Source organism: Mytilus californianus, unplaced genomic scaffold (genome assembly GCF_021869535.1).
Source record: "Mytilus californianus isolate M0D057914Y unplaced genomic scaffold, xbMytCali1.0.p SCAF_1, whole genome shotgun sequence".
Taxonomy (NCBI): Eukaryota; Metazoa; Mollusca; class Bivalvia; order Mytilida; family Mytilidae; genus Mytilus; species Mytilus californianus.
In genome coordinates, this window is record NW_026262581.1 from 21,491,252 (window position 1) to 21,504,216 (window position 12,965).

The window sequence follows — 12,965 nt, forward strand, 5'->3', positions numbered from 1 at the left end:
AGGTGAATAAACATGTATTTAATTCGTTTCATTACAATCTTAACTTTTTTAATGACTTTCTTCTCCATCTGTGCAAGAATGCAAAATAAAATTCCTTAGGTTTCTCTGGGATTTCCATAGAAAATTACCACATTATGAAGGATTTAAAAAAAACAGACGAAATTTTCAGAGGATGGGAGGGGTGGAAAGGATAGTTAAGATACCCTTTTAATCTAAATGTCTACCACTGACAACTGATTGCGATAGATTACAGTCTTCAAAAATACAAAAAAATATATAGGTCAGTCACAATGTATTTCTGAGGACTACAACAATTAAAAAGTGACTAGCTGCACGAAAGTATAGTCTTTTTAGAATTTCTATACAGTATTTGACCTTATAGGTTTTCAATAAGCTACAAATCACAGATATACTCAGCTCATCAAGAACTGTACTGTATGCATCAATGCACCAGAAACAGCAAACATTTCTGTCTAGGTGGTCAGAACATACTTCTACCCATGCTATTTCTTATCAATTACTAAGTTTTACAAGTCTTCAGCTTACATCTTGCATAACAAAAACTATCATTAACATCAGTGATGTACTTAACAAGAAGATAAAGAAAAGGTGAAACCAATGAGCTAATTTTTTGACAGAAATTTTAAAATGAGGATGTACACTTCAATGAAACTTCCCAAAGGCAAGACTGACAAAAACTTTTTCAATTTGCACTCGAGTAACAAGGTTAAAATCTTAATAAATCACTGTGACAACGATACAGATAGCCATCAAACAGAAGTTTAAATTTTAGTCTAAGTATTTGTTTCTGTGCCGATAGCATCACATGAAAGTTTAAATGTTGATGATCGGCTAACAGACAAATATCCTATCTACGTGTTCTCTGCACAGATAAACATCAAAAGATTTATCTGGACATAATAATGAATGAATTCTGAGGTCAAATGATAAGGAAGCTATACTGGTCACCTCTGAAAGCTTCAATATAGAGCAGAAGCAATGGTCATCTGATAAGGAGCCACCTACTGGTAACCTGTGATATCTCACTAGCAAGGAAACAGCTGTGGTCCATATAATTAGGAAATTGTATACTGGTCATCTGTGATAACATAAGAACAGATCATCAGTTTTTTGGGATGGTCATGAATCATTCTTTAAAACTTTATACTAACTGGTACCCTCATTTACCTATAGTACCAGCAGGTATTGAAAAATGTGCATACTGGTAACCTATTGTATCTTCATATCAAAGTCAAAAATAAGGATTTTGCTTTCTTCAAAACACTTTTCTGACAATGATCAGTCCTGCTGACAGCCACCAGTCACAAGTAAAATTGGAACAAAGTAGGGGAGCAATTAAAATTTGGTACATTTCCCACAAATTGGTAGTCAATTTCAGAGAAGTAGTAGGGGGAAATAATATTGGTTCATCAGATAAGAAATATTTTAGACTTGGGAAATCTAACAGAGCCCGATATCGCAAGGAGATGAATCATAACTCTGTGGTTAGCCCATAAATATTGTTCACAAGATCTGTTTCAACAATGAATTAAGTAATCTATGATATCTCTCATATAACAGACTACATGTACCTTACACAATTACGACATATGTATCTCAGACATCTTGGGAGTAGTGTAATAACTTGTGCATGTACATGTAATTAACCAAAACTCTGTGGTTAACATTAAACCTGAAGCTATTCAAGGTATACTTACATTATAAAGACCTTGATTTAAATTCTTTTGCAGGAATATTCCATTGTCAAGTTAGTCAATTGTTGTAAACAATAATTGTTTCACATAGCAACACGAGTTTAAAACTTACTACATGTCCATTCCTAATCATACTTTATTTTAATTTTAACCCCTTTAACAAATTTTTCTTCTATAAAAGAGAGGCAGAAGATAACAAAAAGATATTCAAACTCACAAGTCAAAAGCTAACTGACAATGCAATGGCGAAAAAAGAAAAAAAAACAACCAAAAGACAAACAATCTACAAAACACAATATAGCCTGTAGTTCATTAGATGTCGTTGGTTCATGTCTGTCATATTTGTTTTTCGTTAATTGTTTTGTTATAAATTAGGCTGTTAGTTTTCTCAATAGAATTGTTTCATATTTTTCATGTCGGGGCCTTTTATAGCCGACTATACAGTATGGGTTTTTCTCATTGTTGAAGGCCGTACGGTTGCCTATAATTGCTTACTTCCACTTTATTTGAACTTTGGTGGATAGTTTTCTCATTGGCAAATGTTTGCCATTGTATTGACACCTGCAGAGCATGATGCAAGGGCAATCAGTGTCATGGAAGCTTTCCATTAAAATATCAGTTAGTAAGGAGGAAATCTACAAGAATGAGACTTGTAGCGAGTCTACACTGGTTCATGATGGCAATGAGGTGCAAATACTATCACCTAAAAGAAATAAATCTTCAGATGTTTCACATGTCTGTTATCGTGGGAACAGTTGCTATTAAAGGTAATGATTTGCTTTCTTATATTATACTTGTGGCTCCAACATGGCCAAATCAGATATGGGACTTTGGGGGGTGGGGGGTGTGTCGACGACCTAGAGATCCCATGTCTACCTTACTGAAGCCCCATACAGAGAGTTATAACCACTTACCTTCACCAACAGGGAATGATGGGAGCTGATTAGGCAATGGTGTTTCACAAGTCATGGTGTTCGATGATGTCCTGTTTGCTTTGGTCAGCAGTACAGTATTATATCCAGAAAATTGACAAACAATTTTAAATGGCTCATATGTTGGTAGATTGGATATATTTAAAGTTAACTGAAAATAAAAAGTAAAATACTAATTTATCTCATTTCAAAAAAGTTCATTTTGAAAACAATATGTTTTGACTGTGCTAAATGCTTAATGCTAATTTCTATAGAAAATTGAATTTTCCTAATCCTTTCAATTTTCGGTTGGTATCTTTATCTAATTTGTAAAGCAATTTTGCACTCTCCAGGAGACAGAATATTTACACTTGAAGCCCCAGTAACAGAAATTTCAGTAATATCCAATGATTGTTAACAGCAAAAATATAACACAATGAACATTGCCTTCCGTAAATTCTTTTAGCTTGTTACATATTTTCCATCACAACATGGACTAAGATTACATTTATCAATTGAGAACTTCTGAAATTACTTTTGGAAAAAACAATATTTTAAGATCTGATAGTTTATTGAATAAAAGATGAACAAATTTGTTTTAAAAAAAATTTAATATAAATATTGGTCTTTTTCAATATCAAATAGTTATGATTTAACTTAATTGTCAATGACTACCCTAGTTTTTTTTTTCATAACCATTAAAGTGCAGATCATAAGTATTGTTAACACTTTGTCATTATTGCATTTAATCAAATAACTTTTTTTTTCACGAGACTTCTGATCTATGATTACAAACAAATGAACTTGAGGACAGCGATTTGTTACTCTGACAATCCAATTACACTGGAGTAAATAAGCAAGTGGCTTGGTACGGAATCCCTATACAAGCCGACATGACCATATTCTGACCTTTAACATCATACAGCGTAAACGATATACACGTTGGTGACTAATACCGAATGTTGCTTTCAGCATCGTTTTATATAATTTGTTTTTATCACATTAATCATAATTTTTGTACAAAACCATGTATCAAATATTGTACTCCAAGTGTGTAATTTAATGCATTACAGGAGCCTAAATTACATTGGCAATTTGCATTCTCGTTACAATTCCATTTCCTTAAACAGTCAAGCTTGCTGACACAATCTTTCTCACATTACCAATTCATTTGATAACAATTTCTAATTATGAAAACAAGTTTATTTTCAGGACATATACTGGTTTAAAATATTCCAATGCTGATTTGAACGATAGGGTGCTATTTCCATAAAGAATGTCTATCTTTAAATGGAAGATTTTCCCACTCCAATCCCTGACAAAAACGCATTAGATTCCTATAAAGATGAGAATGGACTATAGCTACCTGATTATAGTTTTGTAATGAACATTAACTGAATTCTATTTAATACTGGAATTGGATGCAGGTTATTTCAAATGATTATTTTATCTAAAATTATTAAAATTTTGATCACTTCATCATTCAAATTCAAACATTTGAATTTATTTAGATTTTTTATATATTTTTTTTATATATAAACCAAGATATTGGATATATATATATATATATATGCAATTTCAGCCTTGTACAGGTCATATTTGAACCTACCAGGTATTTTCTAATTCAGATGTTCAAAAAAACCAACTCCAATAATGAAAAATGGTCTGGGTAATTGCAGAAAAAGCATCTGTAATATTCTTGCTCATCATTGAAGTCTGATAGAATGACTTGATGTTTCTCCAATACCTGTTTCATTCATAATGCCACATCCTTTATTTCTTTTTTCCTTAGAGGTCATCCTGTTGGTAGCTGGACTGTGCAGGTTTTTCATTATCTGCTTAACTATTACAACATATGGTCTAGATAGTCAGGGGGGAGGATTGTTTGTACACATTAAATTGGTTCAACTCCGACAAATTTTGTGCCTGTACCAAATCAGCTTTAAGGACCCAGTGTTGATCTTTGTTGTTTTTATCTGTAAGTCTATTTTCTTGGAGGAGTGGGTAATGTTAGTGTTTGTATGGTATGGTCTGTCAAACAGTCCAATAATTTGGTAATTCATATTACCTTTTTTAAGTATAACTGTATTTTCTAACTTTAGACTGAACAGTTGACACCAATTATATGTGATAATACATACACTTGTAGTCCTGGATACTTTGTTGTTCTTCTGGAGTTTGTCTGGGTACACAGATGTAATGTTTGTACATGTTTCTCCTTTGTATCCTAGCCATCTTAGTTCTGACTCATTAGATTCACACTGTTCTCTAACGCTACATCTATAAACATAAACATAAGGATTTAAAAAACTAAAGTAAATACTCCTCATTTTTTTGTCCACAGAATATATATCAAATTGTCTGATCACCTAAGGAATAGGCAACTTTGAATCAGGGCCTAATTAAAAATCGTTAAAAAAAAATCACAACTATAGACCTATATGGGACAACTGCAGTTATGCGTCACAATTTTATTTTCCCAAGAGCAATTTTTTTATGCCAAACCAGTTCTGCACAATTTAAGTTTCATATTTGGACAATAGCTAAGAAAAAATATACTTGTAGCTTACAAACCTTCACTATTTGGACCCAAAAATGTTATCATTTTTTAACATTTTAAAACAACACTGAAGTTGTTGAAAGTTTTAAACAGTTTATTGGTTAATCTCTCAATTATATCATTATATTTGTTAAATGTATGCAGATATGAAGTTCTGATAAACACATTTTACTCTGATATATTAGCAACAATGTTTGGATGGAAAACAATTTTCTCTCCCTTCATTACCATTTTTACTGTATTCTGCCTGTGAAAAAGCACAACACAAGTAACATAATGATTTTGGAATTCCCTGACCGGACATAAAACAATCAGGAAAGCAAATATCGTAGCCAGCTTTCCTCTACAACAGGTGACAAAATATCGGCAAACAATTGATCATAAACGAAAAGCAGATCTGTTTATGCGGTAAAAAACTCTGAGATAATTATCTATAATTTCATATCTAAGAGAAGCATTTCTATATAGCTGTGTTAACAGTTTCCCAGGAGAAACATGAAGACTACAAATTTATCATACATGGTGCTGCAGCCATTTATAGTAAACTCCCTTGACATCTTATCGGATACATTAGTTCTTGGCAACTTGTTACAGATCAAAGATAATGCCATACAATTTCCTTCCCAAAAAATGAGATACCATAATCATTAACAATATTATTTTTGCATGTGTCAAACTCAACCAGGGTTCAAGTTAGTGTGGGTCTAAGGTCTGGGGCCTGTATTTTAAGGGAGGGAACCTTTGATTTCTGAATTACAAAAGTCCTGGACCTCCTATTCACCGCATTGATTTCTTCTACAAGACCTATAACTTACTTGGAAATTCATATGTTCCTTGACCAGCTTTCATTTATTTGTAAAAAGCAAAATTTGTAACATTGGTTAAAAATTTCATAAACTGTTAACACAGAGATATGTCTCGCCTATTTGTTATTTTGATAATGCAAATGTTGAAATTAAAATAGCAATACTTTAACATGTAAGTTATGCAAATATTCAAAGTCAATGAACCATAACTGAAGGTACAGGGCTAAACAATCTCCATGGAAATGAGATATGCCAATGCTAATACAACTGCATACCAAATACTATTGACTTTTCATAAGTCGTTCCCGTTAAACAAACCTAAACACAAACATTAACTTGTAAACTATGTAAAAGTTTCAAAGTCAATGAACCATAATTAGGGGGTGGGGTTCAATAATCTCCACGAAAATGAAACTTGCAAACGCCAATACATTTGCATACCGAATATCATTGACTTAACATAAGTGGTTCATCTTAAACTGACCTTATCACTAACTAATACATGTAAACTAAGCAAAAGTTTCAAAGTCAATAGACCATGACTGAGGGGTAAGGACCAAATATTCTCCATGGAAATGAGATGTGCTAATGCTTATACAACTGCATACCAATTATCATTGACCTACCACTAACAGTTCCCCTTAAACTGACCTAATCACAAACTAATACATGAAAACTAAGCAAAAGCTTTAAAGTCAATAGACCATGAATGAGGGGACGGGGCCAAATAATCTCCATGGAAATGAGATATGCTAATGCTTATACAGTTGTACACCAAATATCATTGACCTACCACTAGTGGTTCCCCATAAACTGACCTAATCACAAACTAATACATGTAAACTAAGCAAAGTTTCAAAGTCAATAGACCTTGACTGAGGGGGCAGGGCCAAATAATCTCAATGGTAATGAGATGTGCCAATGCTAATACAACCGCATACCAAATATCATTGACCTACCACTAGTGGTTCACCATGAACTAGACCTAATCACAAACTAATACATGTAAACTAAGCAAAATTTCAAAGTCAATACACCTTGACTGAGGGGCCAGGGCCAAATAATCTCCATGGTAATGAGATGTGCCAATGCTAATACAACTGCATACCAAATATCAATGACCTACCACTAGTGGTTCACCATGAACATGACCTCATAAATCACAAACTAATACATTGTTGATGCCGCTGTCGCCGCTGCTGCCGCCTGAAACAGCATACCTATGTCTCGCTTTTTGACTCCGTCAAGGCGAGACAAAAAAAACAGTTCCGAGAATCAGTGCATTTTAATGGTTACCTAAATTTTTACATTTCATTACATTTTACAAAATTAAGCCTCAATTCAGGAAGCTAACATACTTAGTTACACTAAATGAAAAGATTGCCAAAACTAACTAAGTAAAAATAAAACAATGTTTTTCAGAGTTTGTTTTTGTTTTTCCTGTGTAATGAAGAAATGATTGCAAAAGCTAACAATGTAAATGTGATTAAGATCTGACAAAATCTAACTGAATAGAAATCAAAAGGCCCATCAAATGTGTTATTTCCCTAATTCCTGAAGTTAATGGCAACTACCCAACAATTTAAAAACATTCACTAAAATCTCTGTTTTATCATATAAAACAATAATTAAGTCTGCAAAATGCGTACAGAGCATTCAGTAAACTTAAAAATTACTGAAATGAAAAAGAAAATCAAAAATAACTTTTTAGTATTCTAACATTTCTATAAAAAAAAATATGCAGATCTGTAATTCAATGTTATTTTCAACTTCTATAAAAATTTCTGAATAAGATTGTTTCCAGGAGATAGATAATGGCAAAAAATGACTACACCAGGAACCAGATTAATGTATCATCAGGGTAACAGTAATATTGATTGCATTGTTCATTCTACTTTCCTCAAAAGACGTCCAAAATACCCATGACTATTCATCAAACAATTTCTACCAAATAAAAGACGAAAGCTCGGAATATTCAATATCGGTCTGCAAAGTAATTTATATGTTCTGTCAAACTTTATACAAGTCCTGCATCCAACGATTGTTCATTACGATATACACGGAAAATCTTACGCTGCTATATTATATTGGGCAATTATAGCAATTGGTAAGATGGAATTGAACTGAACAAAAGTTAAAGTATGTACTCCTGTGAGAAATGAGTCAGTTTAATGGAAAATATCCTAACCAAATTTCCATAATTATTATAATTGAGTGTCCAGGGAGAATAGCACATCACGGCAAGAGTCAGAAACTATACAACAACTCTTGCAAGTCAAGTTCTTAGTTTAACGCACATAGGTCAATACTTTTGTAGCTGTCTGCCAGGAAAAAGAAAGTTTTCTATTCACATTGAAATGATGCAACAAATATGCAATACTAATTAAAGTCTCTGAAGAATCTAAGATGTAAAATGTTCTCAGAGTTATTTTTTGAGTTTATTTTAACACACATAAATCAGATTCCTAAAGCTAAAAAGATCTTCAAGAAAATCACAACCCTTTAGTCTTCAGACAACTTATTTTTTAAACTCTTCTATTCATATTTGGAGTGTTTTTTATTATAATGAAGCCATATATTAGATCTGTTAGTTTACCAGCAAAGGGAACTACCATTTAACTTTTAGGGGGAAGGAGTTAAGAATTTTTTTTCATTTTGAAAATTTGGTTCGCACCATGCAAGCATCAAATCATTTATTGTTAAGGTTGTGCAAAGCAAATCTTTTTTTAAGAACTTATTAAACATTAAATTAAATGGCAATTAAAAATTCTCAATCAGAAATTTTCTTTTTTCCCTAAGGCTTGATCCTAGAGAAAAACCATAACCCCATCCCTCACAGAGTTAAATGGTTGTTCCCTAAGGATTTCCATATTTGTGTGGGTCATATTTTAGTAAATTCCTCGGTAAGAATTTTACAGTTGTTCCTTTTTAATAGTTGCTAATTGCCTTATGAGAAGTCAATCTTTTTAATAACAGAACAACTTTAATAGGACTTAAAATACAAATATGACAGTGACAGTTGTCTGGCAGAGCATTAAATATTTGGCGGAGCCGATCCCGAAAGGTCGCTGGGAAATGTGTATTGAGCATTCCAACAGCTATTAACAAAGATTAACAGCTATCCTTATTACTAATTAATTAGATTAGTAACGCAAATCTTAAATTGTTTAATCTGTTTTTATAATTAAATTCAACGAATTGTATGGCACGTTAGGAATGTGCACCATTTTACAATAGGTAATGTAACAGTAGCTCCCAGACATCAAATTGTTTTATATTTTTTAACAATTTATTTATAAAGTCACTGAATAATCACTCATCTTAATAAAGCACCTGTATTAGATGTAATATTACCTGGTATGTTAATGATATGGTAAAACACCATAAGACGTCAGATTAAAAATCCAACAATTTTGACACTTCCGTATGAAGGTTGACAACAATCATTAACTTTGTTTAGATCAACGTCAATAATATTCATAAATTAATAGTATGAGTTAAAGATCAGCGTCAATAATATACATAAATAAAGAATTATGAGCTAAATCTTTATCTGCAATATTACATAAGAATAAATCTTTATCTGCAATATTATATAAGAATTGCATAAGAATGTAACAGTAATAGAATTTGATTGTATTCAGAATTTTCAAAGAGGCTGAACAACAGTTGGTTACCTCAACGAAGGAAGAATCAATGGTGGAGGGGTGTCCCAATAATGAAAAATTATATGGAAAATTTTTGAAGAGAAAGGTACCATCCAAGTGAAAATCATGATAAAATGGTGGAAAGAAGGATTAAAGAACACCAACTGAGTTAGAATTTATCTGTTAAATTTGTAAAAAGAACGGTAGAATAGTACATCAATCCATTGAAATAATAATGTAATATTGGTTGAAGAAGGTTGGAAGTGAACAATCATCTGTTATATTGATGGATATAAGAGTGGAGGGGTATAAATTTACTTGTCTTCCAAAGAACACCAGCCACAGAATGGATCATTAGCTCCTCTGCATTCACCGCAACTTTCATACTGGCTACAGTCTTGTAATGCTAACTTATAAATCTGAAAAAAATAAAAGAAAAAAATATTAATTTTTAAGATTATTTTAAATCAATTCATTTTCTAATTCAAAATAAAAGTAACATATACAGCAGTAACAAACATTCTATTTCATCTTACAATTTACAAACATAGTTCTGAAATACAGAAAACCAGTAAATCAAGCCAAATGAAGCCAATTTATGCTGTTAAATTCATTTTTGACATACAGACTACTTTTATGTAATATCTATCTACATAAAGCCTTTTAAGACCATGACAAAAGGAAATCACAGTAACGGGCATATGATCATGATGATCTGTAGTTTTTACAGCCTCATCTTTGTCTTATTAGCAATCATACATCACCTCCTATTTTATATATATACTGCATAATTGTTCATGTAAATTATATCTTTACTGTATCACTAACAAAAAGTTCTTCTTTTACAATTTGGTATTTTGAATGTTTTTAAAATCTTTGATACATTGAATGAGTTTTAAAAGCTGCTTAATGTAAATCTATTGGATTTCTTACAGAAAAAAATCCCATCTCATGTTTTTATTACCATATAAACAGATCTCTTGTTTCTTAAATAATGTATCAGATCTTCTTATAGTTAATTAACAGATTAGGAGACAAAAGTCTGAGGTTTTATGGTGTTCTGACATGCAAGCTATCTCAACAACATATTGAGCATTTTCTCTGCCCATAAAAGTTTTCTTTTGACTAAAGGTGATCTCTATTACTAAAACTAAACTTACACTTTGCTGGTATCAATTTTTGTGGTTTTAGAAAAAATTGCTATTTCAAAGGTTCTTAATTTTTAGGTTTCTTCATTTACTACTACAAATGTATCAAAGTAACTTCAAAATTTCTATACATAGCTTAATCCTTATAGTAACAAGTAACAAAATATTGTTAAAATGTGGTTTCAATGAAGATATAATTAGTCCATTACATTGTTGTCAAAACTGCAAATCTTTTTTTTTTCAAACACATACTGAGAGATTATCAAAGTGATTGATTGATTGATTGGTGTTTAAAGCCACTTTCAGCACTATTGTGCTATTTCGTGGTGGTCAGTTTTTATTGGAAGATGATGCAGGAGTGCCTTTCGAAAACCAAGGATCTTTCAGGTATGAAAACTGACAATCCTAGTCAATTAAGATTGGCGTCAAACAGCCCCTGTCATGTGCCAGAATTGAACTCAAAACCTCTGTGTGTTGACAGGCTAGTGATAAAGTAGTTTGACTACTTACACCACTCAGCCACCAAGGCCCCCTTTAAGTGAGAAATAGAGCAGTTTATATAAGGCTCCTGTATGCTAACTTGTAATAAAATGTCATAAAACATCATATCATTTGTTTATATTTCTGACAGAAAACAGTTTTCCTCTATGAATAATTTATAGAACTTCAAACTGCATTTAAGTAGTCAATCATAACTGTTAATGACCTAAATATATAAATAACAGGAAAAATTGGGTAAACACCATTGAAAAAACAAACCTACATCAAAAGTTGTACTTCTGAAATGAATTTCCTACCACACAATTAGTACTTTTGAAATTAATTTAGTTATAGCATTGTACTTTTACATTTTGAGTGCAATTGTGGTTTTATATAAATAAGTGATGAATCCAGGAGACGTTTATTTTCCAAATTGATTCTTCCAAGGGACACATTTCTTTGAATGATAATGAAGTCGGTAAAATCCTTGGTACAAATATGTTATACACTCTGTAATTACAGTAAACAATCTTATATTATACCTCTGTTGCAAGATTAATCATCTTTATTGCACAATTCTCATTTACAACAGGATATTTATTTAATTTCACAAACTTAAATCATTATTTTAATTTGAAACTACAAAATAAATTGTTTTCTTCCATTTAAAGCTGATCTGTTATTAATATTCATCTTTTACGAAATTGTTACTTTGGGGGAAAGAAATATGATAGGCTGTCATAACATTTGAGGCTCCAAGAGGGAAGGAATGTCATAAAAGAGTCAATTGTTCCACCGAGAGAACACCTGAGGTTTAACAATTGCTGAAAAAAGATATAATCTCAGACTCCAGTGATAGTGAACAAATTCATTGAATTACCAGAAGAAGTATGACACTGACACATACGTGTACTAGAAAATCTCAACCCTTTCAATATTGGATTGTTTTAAAAAATGCACTGAACTCTCAAACTGAGGTCAACTCACAGGTGAAATCTTTAAGGTGCATATGTTCATTTATTTTCAATTAATTCACAAGAAAATATAATTAATCTATCATGCATAATTTCTGAACTACATACTTAATAAAAAAAAAATTAAAATCACAACTGGAAATGATGGCAAAGTCATGTGACTTTATAAGACCAACATCTGGAGCATGAGTTGAGGTGAAGGCCAAATTATATATTACAGATGAATATACTCTCATTATGAAACTAAGATGATGTGGTATAATTGCCAATAAGACAACTATCTATGAGAAACCAACAGATGTGAATCAGAATGTAAGCAAGTCATGTATTGTTACTCCAATTACAGATTCATGAGGTCAAGGCCAGGTTACAATGACTGGGTGAAAAGGTCAAGGTGACATCTGAAACTACCTCAATTCAAATTTGTATCATCCAAGGTGAAATTGAATATAAAATATTGATGTTACTTGAAAATTGTTGCACCACAATCGTCACCTTTAGAAATTTGATAATTATAATTTCTTGCAGGTTTGACAAAAAATTAAGATTTTCGCCATTTTCTATCCTTGTTTGTAATTTATTATCTGAAAGAAGTTAGACTTGTCAGTTTTTAAAGCAAAACATCAAATAAATAGAATGAACCAGATCAATGAAAAATCAAAACTGACACCAAAAATAATTGACAGCAAAAGCACAAACACAAATATTATCTATATCATTTCGT

At 31.8% G+C, this 12,965-nt stretch overlaps 1 protein-coding gene across 3 annotated transcripts in view; it reads right to left on the reverse strand.

The window, feature by feature from the left end:
- LOC127700652 (plexin-A4-like) overlaps window positions 1–12,965 on the reverse strand; it is a 254,130-nt gene that overhangs the window by 197,679 nt on the left and 43,486 nt on the right. For all 3 annotated transcript variants that reach the window (XR_007981679.1, XM_052204230.1, XM_052204219.1), the window contains exons 5-7: window positions 9,958–10,058; window positions 4,768–4,906; window positions 2,630–2,798 (exon numbers count right to left, since the gene is read on the reverse strand). Coding sequence is in view for 2 of the 3 variants with exons in the window: in XM_052204230.1 (XP_052060190.1) it covers window positions 2,630–2,798; window positions 4,768–4,906; window positions 9,958–10,058 (409 nt within the window). In the remaining variant the exon portion in view is untranslated. The remainder of the gene's footprint in view (window positions 1–2,629; window positions 2,799–4,767; window positions 4,907–9,957; window positions 10,059–12,965) is intronic.